The sequence below is a fragment of the Peromyscus californicus genome, unplaced genomic scaffold (assembly GCF_007827085.1).
Source record: "Peromyscus californicus insignis strain IS unplaced genomic scaffold, ASM782708v3 Scaffold_2__1_contigs__length_46816999, whole genome shotgun sequence".
NCBI lineage: Eukaryota > Metazoa > Chordata > Mammalia > Rodentia > Cricetidae > Peromyscus > Peromyscus californicus.
In genome coordinates this window covers 40,298,683-40,322,144 of record NW_026294540.1, presented here as the reverse complement: position 1 = coordinate 40,322,144, position 23,462 = coordinate 40,298,683, and the positions used below count along the sequence as shown (strand labels likewise).

The 23,462-nt window shown below is 40.5% G+C and overlaps 1 protein-coding gene across 4 annotated transcripts in view; it reads right to left on the bottom strand.

Moving 5' to 3' along the window:
* The window catches only part of Pan3 (poly(A) specific ribonuclease subunit PAN3), a 126,886-nt gene that overhangs the window by 75,547 nt on the left and 27,877 nt on the right, over positions 1–23,462 (bottom strand). For 3 of the 4 annotated variants that reach the window (XM_052754533.1, XM_052754532.1, XM_052754531.1), the window contains exons 4-5: positions 22,818–22,888; positions 10,080–10,244 (exon numbers count right to left, since the gene is read on the bottom strand). In XM_052754533.1, the coding sequence (XP_052610493.1) occupies positions 10,080–10,244; positions 22,818–22,888 (236 nt within the window). The remainder of the gene's footprint in view (positions 1–10,079; positions 10,245–22,817; positions 22,889–23,462) is intronic. The other variant, XM_052754534.1, reaches the window with a different exon arrangement.

Genomic DNA, 23,462 nt, shown 5'->3' with positions numbered 1-23,462 from the left:
GATCATGCAAATGAGTATCAGTAAATATAAACGTTACATTATGATAGAGTAAGATGAAAAGTATCATCAGCTCAGTACATGGGAATTCTCTGTAAATAGGTAAGACTTAAGCACCCAAGTTCCCCAGGTAGAAACTGGTGATACCATAATCATTTCTAGCATCCCTCCATAGGTGTGCCCCACTTAAGAACAGTTTGAGAATATGTATCCAAATGAGAAGTAGCATGCCCTTTGACCAGGAAATTTACCTCTTAACAAAGCAAAGAAAAAAATGATACAAACAGAATATACTAAGTTTAGACTAGCATCCCCACCCTCCTCGTTTTTGGTTTTTTGGTTTTTTGAGACAGAGTCTCAAATAACCTAGGCTGGCCTCAAATTTGTGACATAGCCAAGACTGGTCTTAGACTCCTGACCCCTCTGTTCAATGCCAAGTGCTGGGATTCCAAGCAGAGGTCATCATGCCTAGCTCCCTCTACAGTGACTAGAGGACTAAAAGGAAGTATTTGGGAATCAAATATGACTAGAGAGCAGCTCAGGCAATGAAGGTGTGTGAGGTCAGCAAAAGCAACAAGTGGGGCAGGAAGGAAAACATGCGCAGCTTTAGAGGAAACCCTAATGGTGCAGCCAAGTCAAGTGCTGGGCAAGCACGGCTGCAATTACAGCACGCCCATTTTCTTCCTTCCTTCTGCCCTGTTACTGTTCTTCCTCATCAATCTACGGCCCAGTAGTCAGCAGTGACTATGGCAGCCGCAGCCTCTCCTGCCATGGGCATTGGCGAACATTCTCCCTCCTTTGTTTGTCTGCTCTCCAGTAACTGGAGCTGAAGACCCTTGTCCTTGCCCTTGGCCCTGGCCTCCAAACCCTCCCAATTCTGTCACTATCTCCTTTCTTCCTCAGCGCTGCATACAGAGTAGAACCAGCCCCAAAGAGAAATGCATGTTGCAGACAGCAAAGCCAGAGGAGTAAAGCTACCTAAGTAAGCCTTATGCAACTGAAGCCCCAGAAGCCAGACACAGAGCTTCAGGACTTAAGTGTTTGCCCTACTGGGGTTCAGCCTTAGGTTGGTCCAGTTTTTCCTTGCTGTGCCCCCCCCTCCTTCCTTTTAAAATGGGAATGCACATTCTATGTCACTGTATGTTGGAAGTGAATCATTTGTTTTCTGGCTTTATAAACAGTGAGATCACCACAGCAGAAGAGACTTTGGGCTTTTGAACAGTGTTGAAACTGTTAAAAGCTATGAGACATCTAAAATTACACTAAATTCACCTGAATCACGGTATGACCATGCCTACAGGGAATATGAAGAATCGTACAGTGGTCTGAATAAGAAAGAAATGTTCCAATACAGCAGTGGTTCTCAACCTTCCTATTGCTGTGACCCTTTAATACAGTCTCTCACATTGTGGTGACCCCCCCAACCATAAAATTATTTTCATTGCTCCTTCATAACTATAATTTCTCCACTGCAATGAACTGTAAGAAGTATCTGTTTTCTGATGATCATGGGCAACCTCTAAGTTGAGAACCACTGCGCTACAGGCTCATGTATTTGAACACTTAGTTCCAGTTGGTGGTGCTGTTTAGGGATGGGAGTTACAGAACCTTTAGAAAGTGGAGCTTAGCCGGGTGGTGGTGGCGCACGCCTTTAATCTCAGCACTCGGGAGGCAGAGGCCGGCGGATCTCTGTGAGTTCGAGGCCAGCCTGGGCTACAGAGTGAGTTCCAGGAAAGGCGCAAAGCTACACAGAGAAACCCTGTCTCGAAAAACCAAAAAAAAAAAAAGAAAGTGGAGCTTTTGGTGATCACAGAGGACAGGCTGAAGTGCTATAGCCTCACCACACTTCTGTTCTCTCTCTCTCACTGTTTCCCATGTGTGTAGATGAAATGTGATATGCCTGCCAGCTACCATGCCCTCCTCACCATTAATGAACTCTACCCCTCTAGAACCATAAACCAAAATAAATCATTTCCTTGCTATGCTGCTTTTGGTCATGGTATTTTATCACAGTAACAAAAGAGTAACTACTACAAAGGCCATTAATTTTTGACCAGTAGGCAGCCTGATCAAAATTATTTTCAAGTGAGTGGTGAAAATGAAAACTTCAGCTATGGGATGAATGAAAAGCAGGAAAGTAGCTCATTCAAGTAGGAACTAGCCCCTCCCCCCCCAAATCTGCTGTACAAGTGCCTAAACATACGAACCCCTTTATGTAGTATTCTTTGTCTGGGTACCAAGTTATAGAAGATAAATAAACGTGGCTTATTTATAAGGCAGAAGGAAGAAATCTTTATACAGAAAGAGGTTATCTCCAAATTGGAAAGTCAAATGGAAGATTTGCCAACAGGAATAAAGACAGATTCTAGGGCACACAGTACAGGAGAGAACACAAACCACTACAACAAAGGGTCTGGAAACCAGCTTCACAGATACACAGGCCATCACTTCACATGTCCAGAAAGCTGAGTAGAGGTGAGGCAAAGGAGACAGCAGTGTGGACAGGGTGAGGGAATGGAAGCACACAGCAGTGCACCCACTTTAAGGACACCGCACTTACACTGTACTTCTTGAATTCTCCCAAGACCCAAGGAACCCACAGTCTAACATAAGCAAAATCTTATGCTTATTAATTCCAATCTATTCCATCAAATCCCAAATTCTCCATCCCTGGGCCACAGACTCAAAACGACCTGAAGTAACACTAAATCTAGGGAGTAATGAAGACACAAGTATATCTAATGAGTTCCCAGAATTTCTGAGTTCTTCAAAAAGCACCAGTTAGGGAAAGTTAGAATTCACACAAGGCTTTGTGATCCTCAAGACTTTACTAGGAGCCTTCTTTTTAACTCCGTCTCAGGGGGGCAAAATGACGTCACCGAGATACTGACAGGTGGAAAAGAAGACCAAGTGGACCCTCACTCGCACACACCCAACACTTCTCATGCTCTTCCCTCATTTTACCAGGGAGTTAGAATCACAGGAATGTTTGTAACTGACAAGTCATCAACTCTACTTTAGAACTTGTGAAGTAAAATAAACATGATTATAATATATCAGAGCTTGTAGGCAAATTTTAATCTCTTATACCACAAGAATTTTGTAGAACCTTGCATCTCCTCAATTCTGTCATTCAGCAGACACCAGATTCTTACAAGATGAAACATGTTAAGGCAACCTTTCCAAAAACAGGTTTTTTAAAAGGTTTGTAAAAGGGACTTTAAAATCAACATTTGAAATATTCAAGTAAACATTAAGATGGCAACACACTAAGATGACAAAGCAGAGTGACCGCCCAGTCTAAACACCATGATGCTATGGACCAATTTTAAGAGATAGGTGAGAAATGAAAGAATGAACAAATATAGACTATTTACTATGTGCTCACAATTCTAGGGCAGGTGATAAAATATTTCAACAAATCCTTAGTCAGGTAGAGGAATGGGTAGAATCAGACATCAAAGTTGATCTGCATGAAGGTGCTAGAGTGCTGCTAGGTGCTGCTGACAAGATAGCCCAATCAACTTTTTGGATTGGTGTTAGGCTGAGATCACTAGAAACATCTTGTAACACAGAGATGTTTTGTCATTAAACAGAAGAGTTGACAAGTAGTTAAGACTAACTAACAGTCTCACAAGATTGAATATCAAGTACATCAGAACATTAATCTTTGAGGTTTTGTTTTAAAAAGGAAGATCTCTAAAACTCCAGAAGAAATCACCCTTGTACATCTGAAACAGGTTGATACTAAAAGTAATAAGCCTCCTCACAAAGCCCATGATTCATTTTATTAAATAAAAAAAAAGTCAGGAGCTAGGACACAGATTACACAGATAAAGTACTTGCTGCACCAGTATAAGGACCTGAGTTCAGATTCCCAGCACTCATTTATGGTAGTACACACTTATGATGACAGGGCTCTAAGGTAGAGACAGCAGGAACCCAGGGGCTCCCAGGGGCTCCCAGGGGCTCCCAGACCAGTTTGTCTAGCCAACTGGTGAGTTACATTCATGAAGACCCTGTCTCCAAACATAAAATAAAGCACAGGAGGGCTGGAGAAATGGCACAGTAGTTAAGTACACCAGTTCCTCTTGCAGAAAACCTAGGTTCAGTTCCCAGCATCCACATGGCAGTTCAATACATCTGAAAGTCCAATCTCAGGGCCTCTTCTGGCTTCCACGGCACCAAGCACACAGGTGGCACACATCCATACATGCAAGTAAACACCCCAACACAGAAAATAAGTCTTTAAAAAAATTAAAATAAAGCAGACAGGGATGGAGAAAGACATTGGCATCAACTTCTGGCCTCCATAAGCACACACACTGGCATGTATACTCTCACATGGGCAGGTGGGTATGCATGTATGACACACACACACACACACACCTTTGTATACATATGGCTTTAGAATAATTACTACAAAATTACACTTACTACTCAGCAAAAAAAAAATCAAAGTGATATTTACAAATGACCAAAATATTCTAGAAATTTTTTAAAAATTACTGAGAATACAGTTCACAATACAGCATCAAAGGACAAGCAGATTTATGGGGGGGAATTTCAAAAGCAGACTTTTTCTTCCAGATGCTTGGACGGTGCTCACAGGGAAGGCGGCCATAGCACCACCTCCTGAGAGAAAAGAAGAATGTTTTCAGGCTCCATCAACGATATAGGGTAACAGAGAAAGAGATAGAGAGCCAGTAACATGCTTCAGAGTGTGTTTTCTATGAACCACCGCCTCCCAAGAAAAGCAAGAGCCCATCAAGTAAAACATATTGTATGTCAACAGATGGGAGAGACGACCCAGGAAGGGAAGGCAGCCCAGATCTTAAAAACACCCGACAAAATGTTCAGACACTTATATGAAAGGTATAAACTAGGTCAGAAGTTATGAAAAAGAAAAACGGGAGGGGTACTGCATGCAGACTGTCAAAAACCAGGGATAAAAGCAGACAGTGTGGTAGGAAAATCTCAGGGTTTAGAAGATCATGATTAAATTAAAACTGGGCTTTTCTGAAACAGCTTTCCATATGTCCAATGGGGAGAACAGGACTGCTATACTTAATACAACAAACAGCAAGGTATACTGTCCGATTTTTCACGCCTCAGTTAATGGGTAGGTGAACCTCAGTAGTTCTCATCCCCTAAGAAGCGGTACAATGTGCTTGCTACTAGAAGGCAAACCTATTTAGTTTTGCAGGGGTAGTGATGCACACCTTTAATCCCCCACCTGTGCTAAAACAGGTTCAGGGTGGGGACAGCAAAAGGGTGAGCAGAAAAAGAGGATTACAGAAGCTAAGACTTTTGGTTTAAAGAATAAGAAAGGAGGGCTGGAGAGATGGCTCAGCCGTTAAAGGCTAGGCTCACAACCAAAAATATAAGAATAAGAAAGGAGCCAGGCATGGTGGAACACACTTTTAATCCCAGCACTTGGGAGGTCTACATAACCAGTTCCAGGGCAGTGCTACATAATAGAGAGACCTTTCCCCCTTCCTCCAAAAAATATTGACAAGATCACTTAAGTGTGATCAGCACAAGCCAGGTCAGAGAACACAAAGAAAAACTGCAAACTTCAAGAGGATGAGAACTACAGACTTCCATGAGCTGTCTAAACCTGCAGTTACTGCTCAAGACAGTCAAGGGGCCAGGTCAAGCCTGTGACCCAGGTGGTCTTCAAGCCTCGGCAGCTACTCAAGGTGGCAAAGTCAAGTTCTCACATAGGAACTTAGAAACGTTATGTGGAAACCAGAGAGGTTTCCTAGTGAGAACTTACTCTGGGTGCGAGAACCTGACCTTGTTTACCCAGCAGAGCTGCATAAGAGGATGATTTTCACACGGGCGTGGTTACCAGGTGTTTGGAAGGGTCTACACTTGGTTGTACTGTGTGTTTTACTCTGGCAAGGGGGAGGACTTTTGCCTTGGCATTGTTATAAAAAGCCCTTTTGAAGAGGCAGAAGGGGCATTGGGTTTTGACCCAGGTCCCCCCGAAGTTAACCTGTTTCTGTCTTTCTCCTCTTTGCTATCTTTCTATCTAAACGTTTCTCACCCCTCTCTCCTCCTTATAGGAACCCTTTTAAAAGGCCGGAGCTCGCCTCCCACAAACATGTAGAAGAAAGCTTGACACTGATGTATTAAGAACTTGAGAACAAACTCTTAAGTACAGTTAACAAGAAACACAGTGAGGCAGAAAAGGAATAAAAAAAAATCACAAAAACGGAACTTGTATGCACTTCCTTGAGGCTATTGGTTGGTTTGAGGTAAGATAGCATATTGTGTATCCTATACCCCCTGCATTATTTGTTGGAAAGTTCTAACTGAAAGACAGTGTTCTGTCCTAGCTTGAAATGTACCAGTTACTCTAGAGCCGGGGTTCTCAACCTTCCTGATGCTGCAAACCTTTAATACATTCCCTCAAGCTGTGGTGACCCCAAACCATAAAATTATTTTCATTGCTACGTCCTCACTGTAACTTTGGTACTGTTACGAATCATTACATAAATATCTGTTTTCCGATGGTCTTAGGTGACTGTCCCCCCCTCCCAGGTGAGAACCACTGCTTTAGAGCCTTTTCTCATATAGACGTGAACCTGAATATATGGAGAAAAGGCAAAGTTGACGTCCATGCTGGTAAAGTTTTCATGGTCCTTGGTTAGAGGTGTTTGGATGTCACCCTCAACTGGACAATGAGGAGGAGGAGGAAGCAGATGGCACTTAACACAGGTGATGAGGAAGCTGATGATCCCATGGCTGTAAAGTAATGAGACGCAGTAGAAAGTAGTCTTGAAAGATTCAGCACCAGAGGCTTTAAATAAAGATGAGAAAATCTAAGCAAAGCGTCTAAGGGTAGGGCTGAAAATGATGAAAGCAGCAGCGTGCACAGGATAAGAAACTAACTAGAAAATGGAGCCACCGACAAAGCTCTCTGATGGAAATCTTGTAAGTGGAGAAGGTCTAGACGAGCAGAAGAATTAAATACACTTAATTTAGAAGAATGGCACAAACACGCTACTGAAAAAAAGCATGAGTCAAAATCTACTAATTAGGATATTGTCATGCAGACTCTGGAAAGATCAGTTTCTTTCTAAATAGGAGTAGTTTCCTATGTCTTCCCTTCTGATTTTGGCTACATCTCTTATTAACACTCAGATGAAATCACCATAAATTTAAAATGATCACAAGAGAAAATAACTGACTGCTCGAGACTCATCTCAAGTAAAAAGTATAACTGCTTTTCTAACTTTTAGTCTTCATTGGGCATGTGTTATTACCAAGAACACCATAAATTTATATTTATAATATCCTCACTTAGACTGGAGAGATGGCTCAGGGGTTAAGAGCACTGGCTGCTCTCCCAAGAGAACCTAGATTCCATTCCCAGTACCCACATAATGGCTCTCAACCATTTGTAACCCAGTTTCAGGATCTCCAACGACCCCTTCTGGCCTCTATGGGCACTGCAAACACACAGTACACACTCACATGCAGGCAAAACACACTTTTAACATTTTTTAAAATGAAGGGGTTAGAAAAACGGCTCATGAGTTAAAAACATTTGTTGCTTTTTCTCTTTTTGTTTTTTTCAGAGACAGGGTTTCTCTCTGTTGTTTTGGTGCCTGTCCTGGATCTCGCTCTGTAGACCAGGCTGGCCTCAAACTCAGAGATCCGCTTGGTTCTGGCTCCTAAGTGCTGGGATTAAAGGCCTGCATCACCACCGCCAGGCCATTTGTTGCTCTTAAGAAAGACACAGGTTTGGTTCCCAGCACCTATATGAGGGCTTAAGACCATCTACATCTCCAAGGGATGCAGCTCCGAAGGTACCAGATATACATGTACTATGCAACAAAACATTCATATACATACACACGCATACATACATATACACACATACATAAATATAGATACAGTGAACGTAGACCCAGAAGATAAAGAGATGTACTGCAAAAAAAAAAAAACAACAACAAAATCAAAAACTCTTCTGGACAAAACAGGGCCATGCACTCATGAACTCACACGAGAATAGAGCGGTTAACACTTCTCAAGGATGAGGAAAGGGCTCACAGGTTCCCACTCACTCCTGAGGAACAACTGGCAACTAATGGTTGCTGGGGAGGGAGTGTCATTTTCTTCAGTGATATAGCCACTGAGAAGTAGGCATACGTCACTAAATGACCGCCCACCCATGTTCATGCGAGCAATCCCAATTAAATTCAATGACTCACAACAGGAAAAGACATAGACATAGGGAGTAGACTTATTGGGAAGAAGGGATATAATGGGAGAGAAGAAATGAGACAAAGTAACAGGAGTAAAAATGACTTAAAATTCACTATATGCATGCATGAAACTATCAAAGAATAAATTAAAATTAATTAAATTAAAAAGAAAGCCTCAAAACAGAGATGTTAAAGTCTCAGAAAGAGCCGGAAGATGGTGGCGCACACCTTTAATCCCGGCACTCGGGAGACAGAGCCAGACGGATCTCTGTGAGTTTGAGGCCAGCCTGGTCTACAGAGTGAGATTCAGGACAGGCACCAAAACAACACAGAGAAATCCTGTCTTGAAAAACCAAAAAAATTAAATAAACAAAAAAATGTAGGGCCAAGTTTGAAGACAGTAATTAAATCAAGTTATTAACTTTGTAATATCTTTTTATGTACAGCATGTGAGATTTGCAGCTAAGAATATATTTTAAATACTAATCCATCCAAAATTTGGGAGGAAAAACAAATCTATAACTAAACTGAAGTTATGATTAATAGCACTATCCATATCATATAACAACTCCCAATTTTTAAGAATGAAAATATAATACATTAAAATGGAATGTAAATTGTTTTGTCAGTTTTTCTAAATCTTACACAGAAGCTGGTTCTTGACTTTAAAAAAATTCCTCTTCATTATTCAATATATTGTTATATAGACAAATTATAAGAACTATGTAATAACATACTACTGAAGTTGGTTTCTTGAAAATCTTTACATGTAATTTTTATTTCCAATAAAAACTAATGTACAAAAGGAAGGTAGAGGCAGGAGAACCTCTTAGAGTTAGAGTAAATTCAAGGCCAGCTTGGGCTACAAAGTTAAGACCGTCTCAAAAAGAAAAACAAGTACAGAAAGAAAACATACAAAGATTCCTATGTTTCAAATACAATGTGAATATAAACGTCTACAGCAAATATCCACAATATAACTTTTCAGAGTAGCATCCTGAGTAATACAGCTTATTTAAAACAATTTAAGCAGGGCTGAACATATTATGTAGCTCAAAGATTAAGCATAGATTCTGCATGTGTGAGGACCTGGATTTGAACACTTAATACCAAGAAAAAAGAAAATAATACCTTCAAATATTAACAAAATTGAAAAGGAAAAAGTTAATCCCAGCACTCAAGAGACAGAGGCAGGAGGATATCTGTGAGTTCGAGGCCAGCCTGGTTTACAGAGCTAGTTCTATGATAGTCATGGCTACACACAGAAACCCTGTTTCGGGGAGAAGAGAGACAGAGAGAGACAGGACAGAGAGACAGAGAGATAAGGCTGACAAGATGGCTCAGTGGATAAAGGTACTTGCTGCCGAGTCTAATGACCTGAATTTGATTCCCAGGGGCCCGTATGGTGAGCTCCATGGGTTGTCCTCTGACCTACACATGTGCCCCAAGGCACATGTATGCACAGCCATGAACACACATGCAGCACACACATCAACACAAAAATGAGGGGGGGGGTAAACCTTCTCAAGCAGGAAAAGCAAAAATTCAAACAAAAATCATCTGTGAGGCAGATGTGGTGGCGCACACCTTTAGTCCCAGCACTCTAGAGGCAGAGACCAGCCTGGTCTACACTGAGAGTTCCAGGACAGACAGGGCTACTAGAAAGACCCTGTCTAAAACAAACACACACCATCTGTAATAGCTCATTAACAGGCTACTAACCTTGCTTTGGTTTTAGAAAAATTTTAATGACTTAAAGTGTATCAGCTAGGCCATACAATCTTTTCATATCCATCAACCCACAGATACAGAAAGAAACCCAAGAATCACTTTCAACAAATTTCTAATAAAAATTATTTTTACCTGTAAATTGTTTTCTGTGACTCTGTTCCACCAAACCATATTGATGGGTACTCCTGATTTACACCTGTCAGCAAGGCAGCCAATAGGGTTCTTTGCTTTTCGTGCCTTTGATCCCATCGGAACTAGCCTCTCCTCCATGAGCATCCCCAGGCGACACTTCCTTGGCTAGGAGAAAGAAGGAAAGAAACCGAGCCACTCCTAACATCCCCACACTAATCTAAACTAATATAATGAAAATACAGGAGATGTTAGGAAGGTGGGATAGGAAACAAGTAAAATCTCTAAGAATCTTGCTCATAACCACCCACAATCCCCCACCCGACCAGACCTCTCTAAGATCCACAGTACTCATGGGCTCAACAATGTTACATAAATAACCAATGTTGTAGAGAATTATAATCTGGTCTTATAACTTTATAGCTAGAAATTACCTTAGCAAGGTGAATGCTTTATACAACTTCCCAATGAACTTACCTATTCTCAATTCAATATGGAAGCAAATGTTTTCGGGGGCACAAGAGATTGAAAAAATTCTCAATTCTTATCTTCTTCAGCAACTCACTATCTTATTTCCTACTGAGAACTACTCCAACTGAAGGAAGCAACTGATTGCTAAGGGATGGCTTTCTATAAATTATTTTAATTCTGTGCATGATAGGCTGGAATATGACAGTTACTCTAACACAGGCAAAGTAAGGTACTCAAAGAACAGAAATAAATATAGCCTAAAGTTTTTAAAAGTAAACAGCACAATAACATAAACTTCACTGGTCTTTTAAACTGCAGTAACCTGAGCAGACAAACAGCTAGTAAATTACACAACAAATTAGCAAATTCATTTGTTAAAATACTAATAAAGTTAGGAAGCCATCCTCACAGCAGCAGGCAGGGCTGTGTAAGAACAATGTGATAGTGGTGCTCACCATCGTCCCTTAATTATAGTACCTTAAAGGTAATATATGCATATACACACACATATACATGTATGTCCATGTGTGTCTCCTTCAGGAAACAAACTTATAGATGCTTGACTGCAGCTGGGATGTAAAATAAATGAATAAACTTAATTAATTAAAAAAAGCTGAAGTAAGATCCACACTTACTTATTGCTATACCCTGAGATGTAATAACAGTACTAAAAATTATTAGAGTACAACATCAAGATTTTTCTTTGAAATCTAGTATAAAGAGAACAGCACATGTTGCTGTGCGTGGTGGTGAAAAAGCCTGTAATCCCAGCATTTGAGAAGCTGAACTAGGAATATCCTAAATCTTGGACCAGCCCAAACTACATAGCAAGACTGACCTTAAAAGAAGGTTTGGCCGGGCGGTGGTGGCGCACGCCTTTAATCCCAGCACTCGGGAGGCAGAGACAGGCGGATCTCTGTGAGTTCGAGGCCAGCCTGGGCTATCAAGTGAGTCCCAGGAAAGGCGCAAAGCTACACAGAGAAACCCTGTCTCGAAAAACCAAAAAAAAAAAAAAGGTTTGAAGCCGGGCATGGTAGTGCACACCTTTAATCCCAGCACTTGGGAGGCAGAGCCAGGCGGATCTCTGTGAGTTCAAGGCCAACCTGGTCTACAGAGCGAGATCCAGGACAGGCACCAAAACTACACAGAGAAACCCTGTCTCGAAAAACAAACAAACAAACAAACAAAAAAGGTTTGGGAGGCTAGAGAGTTGGCTCAGTGCTTAAGAGAACTTGTTGCTCTTGCAAAGGACCCAGGTTCAACCTCCAGCACCCTCATGGCACCTTATAAACCACATGTAACTCCAGCCCCAGGGCATCTGACATCCTCTTCTGACCTCTACGGTCACCAGACATGCACATCACGCACTTACATACATGCAGGTGAAACACTCATATGTATAAAATACACTTAAAAATTTAAAGAATGGTAGTGGAATCTACAATTTAAGAAAATACACAATTTCTAAATTCCAAAACCCTAATAATACCTATAGAAAAATTAAACTATATAACATAGTTCTCCTCTTCTTAAGAGGCCGATACTGATATTGTCTTTAAGGAGAATATGAAAGATAATTAAACTTGAATCAAGAAGAGACTCCATTACCTACCTACCCACTAATCTGAACATGTAAGAGGTTCAGGAAGCTAAAGCAAGGCCAGTTCTATGCAGCCCGGGGCTCACACAGTCTCCCTTCAAGTCTAAATCAGAAAGAAGGTCTCTGCACAAGAATACATGCTTTAGGCTCATACCACAATCACATTTTAAGTGGAACAATTTTAAAGCAAGTTATTAGCAACATAACTCCTTGGAAAAAGGTAAGATTAAACTCACACATTTTTGTGTTCAAGTGAGTAACTGTAAGGTTTTGATATATAGTAAGAATAACAACCTTCATTAAGCATTTACTATGTAAAAATTTTGTGCTTTAGAAAATTTCTGGCTGTAAAATCTTCTACCTCTATCTCAAATGCTAAAATATCAAAGGCCAATTACAATCATAATGGGGTGGGGAGATGGCTCAGTAGTTAAGAGCAGTGGCTGCTTTTTCAAAAAAATCTATCTATGTAGCTAGTTCCAGGGTATTTGATCCCTTCTGGGCTCCACAGGCACCACACACACATGGTGCAGACATACATGCAGGCAGAACACTCATACACATAAGCAAAAAAAAATTGAAATTAAAATCACAAGTGGCTAAAACACTTATAGACAAAGATACTTCAATTCTAGTCATATACTGAAATACAAAATATATATATGTATATTACTTTAAATGGTCTACAGCAATTCAGACTTGTCATAAGTTCATTTTCTTTTTGACTCAGTTATAACAATCAATGCAATTTCTCTTTCATATAATAGTAATATAGAAAAGACTGTAATAGATCACCTTTCCTCCCAAGAGTTCTATTAGAATTGTCTCTTGGAGACAGGCGGTGATGGCACATGCCTTTAATCCCAGCACTCAGGGAGGCAGAGGCAGGTGGGTCTCTCTGAGTTCTCGGCCAGTCTTGTCTACAAAGCTACACAGAGAAACCCTGTCTCAAACAAACAAACAAACAATAAAATAATTGTCTCTTGGTTTTCCAAACAATTCTTACTCCTTTCCCTTTATTCTACACCCAGTGCCTGCAACTAATGAGATCTCTGAGGCTGAACAGGAACAGACACAAACTCTTCAATAAGCAGCCAACAAGCTGCATGGTCCTGCAGGACACTGAAAAGACCTAATGTAGCGGCATCATTTATATTAACAGGAGCAGTTGGGTGTGGTGGCACATGCCTTTAATTCCAGCACTTGGGAGGCCCTATCTTGGAAAAAAAAAAGAAAAAAAATTTAAAAACAAAGTAACAGAAACAACAGGATACAAATTCACAACACAAAATGACATTCAAAAAAGAAATGGCAGCAACAGGAAGCATGAAGTTATAGCAAAAAAAAAAAAAGGGTATACAGAAAAACAAAGAGGATTCCATAGACAAGTCTCACTGCACAGAACAACAAAAAATACAGGAATGTCTCATCTGGGAGCTAATTTCTAAGTCAGCTGGGCTATTTCAAGAAAAAAAAAAATTTCCACCAGAACATCTGAGGAAAGACTGTATTAAGAACTATTGTAGGTGCTTAGAATACACTGACATGCATGCACCTTTTCCTGGGAACAGAAGTAATAGTCTAGGAGGCTCTAGAGACACGAAGGGCAAGTGTAACTCACTGACAGTAATGCACACAGAACTGAGGTACCGAGAGAGCAGGCAAAGGCACTTCACCAGGGATTCAAGTGCCTGAGCAGACTTTAAGGCAGAGTAAGCGCGCCAAAGCAGGAAAAAATGAGGGGAAGTGGGGAGAGAGAGATGGGAGTGTAGGCTGGCTAAGGGGAAGATGGGGGCTAGGGAAAATGCACCTAGATCGAAGCATAGTGGCACAGAGTTCACGCACCACTAGGTCGCTAGAGGGTTAAGCTAAAGAGACTGCTTTCAAGCTTCATCCTTGTAACAAAACATTTATTCTATCAACCTATGGTAACGAATTTGCACCTCATTTTGCAAAAGGGAATGGTTAAGAAAAGAGTTGACAGGAACGGATACATTTCAAAAAGGATTCTACAGCAATCTGGAGGAAGTGTAGATATGAAACTGGAAGCCAGGGACTATAAATGAGTGGACTCTGGTAGAGAGGTCTAGGTCAAGCTTTCTCAAATTCAGCACTGTACACTGGATAGATCTTTTTAATGGGGTGCCCCAAGTCCTACAAGATGATTAGCTGCACCGGTCTTCCCCACTACTCCCCACAGCAGCCCTGTCATCACAGCAGCAACACAAAGCTGTCTTCAAGTGGTGCTAAATGCCCTCTCCCTGCAGAACCCCACTGCCTCTACCTAAGAACCAAGCAGAGAACAGGAGCAAATGTAATCAATTCAGAGTGCAAAACAACTAGTAGTCTACAAAGTACGGATCAGCTGAAAGCAGAGGCTGACAGAAAGAGGAAAGATAATCAAATGGATGAGGAGGAAGGAGGAAACAAAATGTTATGTGAAATGACTATGTACATATTTTTCTGAGTTCTCCTTCAGCACAAGCCAAACAAAGTCCCTCTCTCCTTCCCCTTAGCTTCTAAAATTCTAACTTAGCAAGCACTGGAATTTGCAGTGATCAAAAAAACAAAAACAAAACCAGTCAATACTTGTGTTGCCCGAGCAGTCCCATCTTCGTAATCATCATGAAATGGGGCATTAGAGCTCTAACCCCCATTGCCCTCCCCTCCCGGCAAGCTGACACCACAGCAGTGTCCTGCTCTTCTTCCCCTGCTCCCTCTCTAATCCATATCTATTTTTTAATCTGGAATCTTAACATTTCCTATAAAAATAACTGGTTTTTATAGTTCACAAAACTTAAATTAACACTACCAAGACAGTAAGACAATAGTAGCTGAACACTATTTTACTTTTTGTCCAGATTTAGTTTTAAAGGGGTCTTGAGCCAATGTTTTCAAGGGGAAAAGGTTGAAAACTATTCTAGAGTAGAAGTGTGATGAACATGGAGCTTTGGTAGAATCTTGTTACAGGTTGGAGTGTAGCTCAGTGGTATCACAACTTGCCTAGCATTCCCAAGGCTCTGGGTATCCATTCCCATCACCACAAGAGACAGTTTGTAAAAAACTTATTCTGACTCAGTCAACCAAGAGTGAGGCTGACCCCATTTCTACAAATTACCCCCAAGTGCCAGGCATTGCTCATCTACAGACCACACTTGAAAGGGTCAAAGGTTCTCAAGAGTCAAGACCTAGATGAGAAACCACTAGTGATGCCAACGAACAGGAGACACCCTCAAAACCGAAAAGCTTTACAGCTTTCTACTATTTTGAACCCTGACTTCAAATTCACAGGCCTTCAAAGCTACTCCTGAGAGCACTGCCCCACCTTTTACAAAATCCTTTAAGGATTCGGCCTATGAAAGAAAGAGCTGGCCTGTGACTTATGACTGGAGGACATCCTCTAATCCCTATCAAGGCAGCTAAAACTCTAGAATCAAGTACTTTTGTGCTGTTTGGGGTTGAGATTTTGGGAGATAGGGTGCTGCTTTTTGAGGCAGGGTCTGTGTAGCCTGGACTGGCTCTGAACTCATTGTGCAGCTGAGGGCAACCTTGATCTCCTGACCCTCCTGCTGCACGGTCACACTTCAAAACAAATTTCATTCACTCACTCAAGATTTCAGTTATCAGCCTTTCTGTCCTTAGGAATAAATGATCAGTATGAGCTGTTCTTTATTCAAGAACACTTAAATCTAGAAGGAATGGTGTAAAATAGTCTACCTGTGTAGACGAACACTAGCAACTAACAGGCCAGTGCTCACTGCACTGAGTCTTTGGTGACTACAAAGCAACCCCAAAGCACTGCATTCATGACAGACCAGATGACATCCCTGATGACAGACCACAGACAACAAGATGCTATCCCCAAGTGTTTCCCTTGAATATCAAATTCATAAGCAAGGACTTCCATTATCTGCACTGGGAAACAATGGTCAAAACAGCATATGCTCCAAAAAGTAACAAGTCACGAACACATAGGAAAATTTTATTTATATATATACACCCCTTCAGTTGATGTTCAGTGACAGTCCAAATCCATTGTCGTCTGCAGTTAACAATCAAGTGTGAAGTCCATCGACCAGAAGCCTCTGGCTGGAGTTTACTCTATACTTATTTCCAAATAAGCATGCTTTTCTTCCATAACCTCCTCTAACTCCAGAAGGTCATCCCTTGGGTAACTCAATGTCCTGACTATTTCAATATATCTTTACTTATAGAAAATAAATCATTACAATTCCATTCATGATCAGTAATTAAATTCATTGGAGTACAAACAGGCTGCTATAACTGATTAAAGCCATCTGAATTTTTTTTTTTCCTTTTCCATTTTTTGGGACAGTTTTGCTACATGGCCCTTGGGTGGCCTAGAACTCTCTAAGTAGACCACACTGGCTTCCAACTTGAGGCAATTCTCCTGCCTCTGCCTTTGAGATACTGGGATTCTATATCGGCATGAGGCACATACTTGAGGTGATGGGTTTCAACACACCCATCTCTATATTGTGCTGGATCACAATCAGGGTAGGTGCTCAGGCTTTTTAAAGCAAACAGTTTACACAGTGACTCATCTCCTCAGAACCTTGTTTTGTGTGAGGAAAGCCAAGCTAGCCTAGAATTCCTGATTCTCCTCAGTCCTCCTCTTGAGTATGAACCACCACATCTAGTTTACTCAGTGCTGGGATCAGAGCAAACCCAAGCATCATGCACGGGAGGCAAGCACTCTACCAACCCAGCTACTTCCCCAGGCCAACTTTTTAAAATCGAATGTGTATGTTATGCTTGCTTAGCTGAATGTTTAAAAGAAGCAGAGTATCTTCAAAACTGCTCTACTATGATTTGAAATAAGTAATGAAAAATAATCCTGCTACATACTCAGAAACAGATTAAGTTTTTAAACTGCAGAATCATAAGCTATAAAAGACTATAATAACTACCTGACAAGCACATGTCACTATACCAAACATTTTACATCCATTAATGCGTTTAATATACACAATTTTATGAAGCTAATGTCCATCATTACACCAACTTTATGGATTCAAAACAAATCTTAAATCTTATAATTTTCCTACACTCTCACCACTAACAAGGTCAGGTTCCAAAACCTGTTCTCTTAATTACAGTACCCTGTCTCCAAAAAGACCTACTCCACATCTTAAAGTATCACAAACTTAGTGTCATTTAGCTAAACTTGAACCAATCTCTCTTAATCTTACCAGCGGGAAGGAATCTGTAAGAAACATTGAGAGATGACAGTCAAAAAAATAAAACCTAAAATATTAATTCTCCCTTTTCAAAAATACAAGAAAAAATTTAAGAAGTTCCATTATCAGGTTAGTGAACACAACATGGGTTGACTAGAATCATCTTTACTAATTCGTTCCCTCACACCTACATCCTTGGAAAACAGGTAGGAATCACTAACAAGGTCCATTCTTGGTAACAACAGTTATACTCTGTAAATTCAATGACCACAGTAGGGTATAGAAAAGTCAAGCAGATGTCACAATGGTCTACTCGGCTCTAAGGTCCAAGGTAAAATCACTCTGTATTTACTAAACTACTGGTTTTCTGTTATTAAAAAAAAAAAAAAAAACAACTAACTCAAAAATCTCTACAATTTTAAGACTGGATGATAAGTAAAGTCAACAGTGTGTAAAAAGGCACAAATTTCAATTCAATTGTTTGGCTATAATGTATAAACTCCACACTATCACACACATTTAAACAACCTCCAAAACAAAATGTTATGCCAGCTTTTTAAATCAATCAAAAGACAAAATGATCTTGCAATCATAGATTTGAAGAAATCTTTCTTAGAACCAGGCGTAGTGCTGTTAGTCCCAACAGTCGGAAGGCAGAGGTAGGTGGATCAAGGCCAGCCTGGTCTAAGTAAGTTCCAAGACAGTCAGAGCTATGTAGAAACCCTGCCCCCACCCCCAAGAAAGAAAGAAAAAGAAAATCCTTCTTAGTTCAATACAAATGCTCACTGTACAACCAATAGAAAAAAAGCGTTCATTAGAAAATAGAAAATACTTTATCACCAGGAAGCTTTGTAATAGAGACAGGAGACAGTTGGATGTTCTCAAGAGAATAGAGCCAGAAGACCCAAACCAGGTTCAAACGAGGAAATAAACAGAGAGAACACAGCCAGTGTTCTCTCAAAGTAACCCAGAAGATTCTTCCACCACCCACACTGCATCACAAACAAACCACAGCAGGTGACTATCCCCCCCATCCCCTGGGTCTCACTGCTCTCATCCTGACCCAGAGCAGAACAAAAATTCCAGAAATATTGGTGTGTCAGGAATTTAACTCAATATTAAAGCCTTAAAAAAATAGACAAAAATGAACATTACCCCACTTTAGGACTGAAACACACTAAAGTGAGCCAAAGACTTGTAAATAGTAGGTGCCTAAGGAAGTTTTTATTCTGGGACAGGGAGAACAAATTTAAGTGAGCAGGTGAATAAAATGATGGGCAGACCATCAGCCCGAGAGAGACAAAAGGGAATCCAAGAATGTCAACCAGACTGCTCAGGTGCCAGACTTACACCCACATGTGGTGGTCCTGTACAGAGTGGCAAGAACCCCAGGAGAGCCTCAAACCCTCATTCACACTTGTGCTCTCCTACATCCAACTGTGATAAGAGATTTTGTTTTCAAAGGATTTGGGATCCAAGTTTTACTGCTTGTCTGGATCACACCTATGATTCAGTGACTCCATGCTAGTAACCAACTTTAACTGTACCCACCTTGCTGCTAAGGCTGCCTTGTGTGTTAATCTCCAATCTCTAGCATATTGACTCTCATTTTTAACAAAACTCCAAAGTCATAGGTAGCATTTTACAGGGATTTAACTTTTCCATAGACTATAAAGTTAGAATTTAATTCTTCCAACATCTATCTTGCCCAAAATTAATTACATAAATTTATTATAACCTTTTTGATCTATATACATTTTTTTTTTTTTTTTGGTTTTTCGAGACAGGGTTTCTCTGTGTGGCTTTGTGCCTTTCCTGGAACTCACTTGGTAGCCCAAGCTGGCCTCGAACTCACAGAGATCCGCCTGGCTCTGCCTCCCGAGTGCTGGGATTAAAGGCGTGCGCCACCACCGCCTGGCTATATACATTCTTAATGAGGAAAATGAAAGTGAAAAACATCAATGCTTCTCAAGCATAAATATAAAAATCATTTAAAATCATTTCTTGTATATCATGGTTCTGATCTGTATGAAATTCAAAACCGAATTACAAGAAAAATAACTATATTTGATGTCCCAGCCTTATCAGCTCTACAGGTGTTTCTGGACTCTGCGAAGCTGGTTCTGGTCCCTGTGGTTCTATTGTAATGACCAAAGGCATATATATATGTTCAGCTATGGAATTGTTCAGGAATCTTCTCACGTATCTGATGACAACTAGATGACAGCTAGGAACCTTTTTATACTATTTTCCATACCATATTTTACTTCAGTAAGCCCATAAATGCTAAGATGCTCAGGTCCAGTCTCTTAGTTCATCTGTGAAGGACAGGAGGAATTTAATAAGACTCCTTCCTAATCGGGGCAGATCCTGCCTAGACGGTTTAGCTTCTCTAACAGTCTTTGCTATCAAACATTTTTCCTCATGGGTTCTTGTGGATCTAGAAAATTCACTGCTACTTTGCAATCAACAAATATTTAAGCTGGCACTCATTAGTATGTTCACATACAGCAAAAACACATGACTGTTGGGATCGACCCACCTGGGATTTTTGGGAAGTTACTTACCATACAGGCTATGATATGGTAGTGAATGACCTACTACCTAATCTCTGGCATTATTTTGAAGCATCAAAAAGTAATCATACTATCCTGATTAAATAAGCATTGAATTTAATTAAATAACTAAATATAATTTTTATTTCCACAGAATTACATCAAGAAACAAACATGAATTACAACAAAAAGAAAAAAAAAAACGTAGCCCCCATGACTGCCAGCACACCATGCATTACTCCCACTGTCAAAAACTTCCTAAAGCAAGGATTTTTTTCAACTTTCTGAGCAACCATTAGCATTTAAAAACACAACACATACCCACAGAAATAGCACGTACTAGCTCGATCTACTGGATGAAGCCCACGTGTCCCTCCACCACACATTCTGTTAACTGTCAACAGCAGCAATGGGGACTATGGAGTTAGATACGAACGCTTTCAATTATAGACAGGGCAGTTTTTCAGAAATAAAGGACAACACAGCACCTGTTTAGGATATGTCTATCATTTCATGAATGGGAAGGTTATAATCTAGAATGAAGGCACAAGGTCACAGGGTTAGAAATCCAGGGACCTCCAGAGTCACAGGAAAGTGTTTCCTTGTATTATTATTCTGCTTCTATTAAACTATATTGTAATACTGAATGAAGGCCAGGCAGGGTAGCTCAAGTCTGTGATTCTTGGTCTCAGGAGGCATAAGGAGGGTCACTGCAAGTCTGAGGCCAGCCTGTGCTACAAAGCACTGCAATCACATACTAATATTTCCTTTTATTGTTTTCTTCTATGAAAAAAAGAACACGTGCTGTATTTTCCTCTTAAAATCCCCATTTACTTTTACTACTTTTCAAAAATAGCTCTAAATGGTATACTTCAACTCTTTGTTTAAACGTGGGCAGTTAGTTAACTTTCACAGGGATGCTTTTAAATGCTCAACTACCATTCTAGTTCTACTCTCTACTCAGGGATCAGAAACTGCACTTACTCTATCTTATTCTTCTGAACTAGGAGAAAGCCATTAGAAGGACCAGTAAGGCCGGGCGGTGGTGGCGCACGCCTTTAATCCCAGCACTCGGGAGGCAGAGCCAGGTGGATTTCTGTGAGTTCGAGGCCAGCCTGGGCTACCAAGCGAGTCCCAGGAAAGGCGCAAAGCTACACAGAGAAACCCTGTCTCGAAAAACGGGGGGAAAAAAAAAAAAAAAAAAAGAAGGACCAGTAAGCCGAAGGGAAGTTTTCTTTGTCTCTAAAGAGCTCTGGATAGCGTGTGCCACAGTGAGTCTCAGTGCTGTCTCTCACTACTGCTGACAGGTTTGCTGGTGTCCATCTCTACCCCTTCTCCACCAACCCATGAAAAGTGTGTGAAGTAAAACTAACCTTACTCTTGACGAAAACCATTAAGAGAGCTATAAAATCAAGCCCAAAGATTGTATCAGGCATAGCTGTTATAAGCATTCCCAGTCACCTTCTTTCTCTAATCCAATTCTTAAGATGGAAACAACATCACATGCACAAAGTGCTCGTGTGATTACATGCTGAGTCCTGAAAATGTTGGTTCTGCTTTGAAAACACCCAGTCTCGTCAAGTGTTGTAAGTAACTTATTGAGGTGTGACTGAATGGTAGTGTTACACATATTTCACACGTATGATTCATTAAGCTTAGTCATGAAGCCATCACCACCACAGTCACTGTGAACTTCACGCCACACTCCCCTCTGTTCAGACCTCTGTTCAAACTCCTCTTCAGTTCATTTTTTCTAAAGTTAGTATTTAACTTGGGGCCTTTCTCCCATTACTTAGAAAACAAGAATGTTTTAAACTTCACAGTAACATTTATCAAGATGCACAGGTTCCTCTATCTTTTGGTTGGTTTGTTTTGTTTTTTTGAGACAGGGTTTCTCTGTGTAGCCTTTGGAGCCTGTCCTAGATCTCGTTCTGCAGACCAGGCTGTCCTCGAACTCACAGAGATCCACCCGCCTCAGCCTCCCGAGTGCTGGGATTAAAGGCGTGCGCCACCACCGCCCAGCAAGTTCCTGTATCTTTAGCTACTATCTGTCCTAACCAAATGGCCAGCTTCTCTAAGAACTATTCACATGAGCATGGCTCTCACTAAGACCCAAAGGCACCAAACCATTCATTTCAACTTGTCACAAAATCCGTACAAAATTCTACAACGGTCTATAAACCTCAATTCTAAATTACATCAAATTAAATCAAATTGATAACATGAACAGATGTTAAGGGTTAAGCATGGTGGCACATACTTGTAATTCTAACAACTGGGAAATTGAGGCAAGAGTGTTATGAATTCAAGGCCAGCCTGAGCTACTTAGTAAAACTGTGTTGTCACTACCCCCAGAAAAAAAGCAACAACAAACAAACCCACAGAGTTTTAATTAAAATTTAGTTTTAAATAGTTGGGTCAATTATGAAAAGTTGTAAATCTTAAGTTTGTTTTGTAATGAGTATAAAATATGAAAAACCTTTTAAAATGTAGTCTCAAGTCAAAAAATAAAGCTAAAATATGGTTAAAATGCCTACGCTGGGTTATATTAACAGCAACAGAATTTAATTAGAAAAAGAACAAAAAGCAAGCAGAAGGATTTTATCCCGTTACATGAAATTTTTTCATCCCGTGCATACAGATCAAATACAATTCCACATGTAAGAGATAAGGTGTCAGACATGGTATTGCATGCCTACAGTCCCAGCACTGGGGGGCTGAGGCAGGAGAACCATCACAAATACAGGCCAGCCTGGGCTATTTAAGATTCCAACTCAAAAAGCCAAAAGCAATGAAAGAAAGCAAGGAGATAAGGAAAAACTTAATTAAACGCAAGAAGAGCACTCAGCCCATACAAGTTCTCATTCCCACTTAAACTGCATTTAGTTGTGCTGGAATTTCAATGTTCACCTACCTTCCTTCTCTGGGAGATGCTGAGGGCACCGAAGTCATTAAACAAGGATGAAGCAGGTGAAGTCAGAGGATCTGGAAGGCAAGTCACACAGGTTTCCAACAACTCAGGTAACAAGCAAGGCTGATCCTTGTCAACCTGGCAGTACCACGAGAGCAGCAAGCTCAGAGCTCACGCACCCGCACGTGCAATGCACAAGATACAAACTGATAACTACTTCATTCAACCTATATTGCTGTCTACCAAGTCAAGTATGTATCTCTATGTAAAAATGCACCTGCTTGATTAAAACAAAAGGAAAATGGAAAAGAGGTAGGTTGTGAAGGAAGTCTAGTTATAGTCAACACTTGTGCTAAGACTAAGTCTTGGGGATAAAAGGAGTCAGGACCAGGGAGATCCAGGCTCAGATTAGATTAAATATTGAGGCCTTCAAACCTTCTACTCTACAGACTAATCCATAGTTCTACATTATCAAGAGACTTCTGACATTCTTGATGAAAATACTAAATGTTTCAAAATACAAACAGAATCCGAAGGTTTTACAGGTTCAAAGTGTCATTACTCTTCAAACATTACATCTCTTGAATTGTTTTCAGGAGACAGACAACACATGGAACTTTAGTAATTCACCTGTAGTAAATGCCCTCC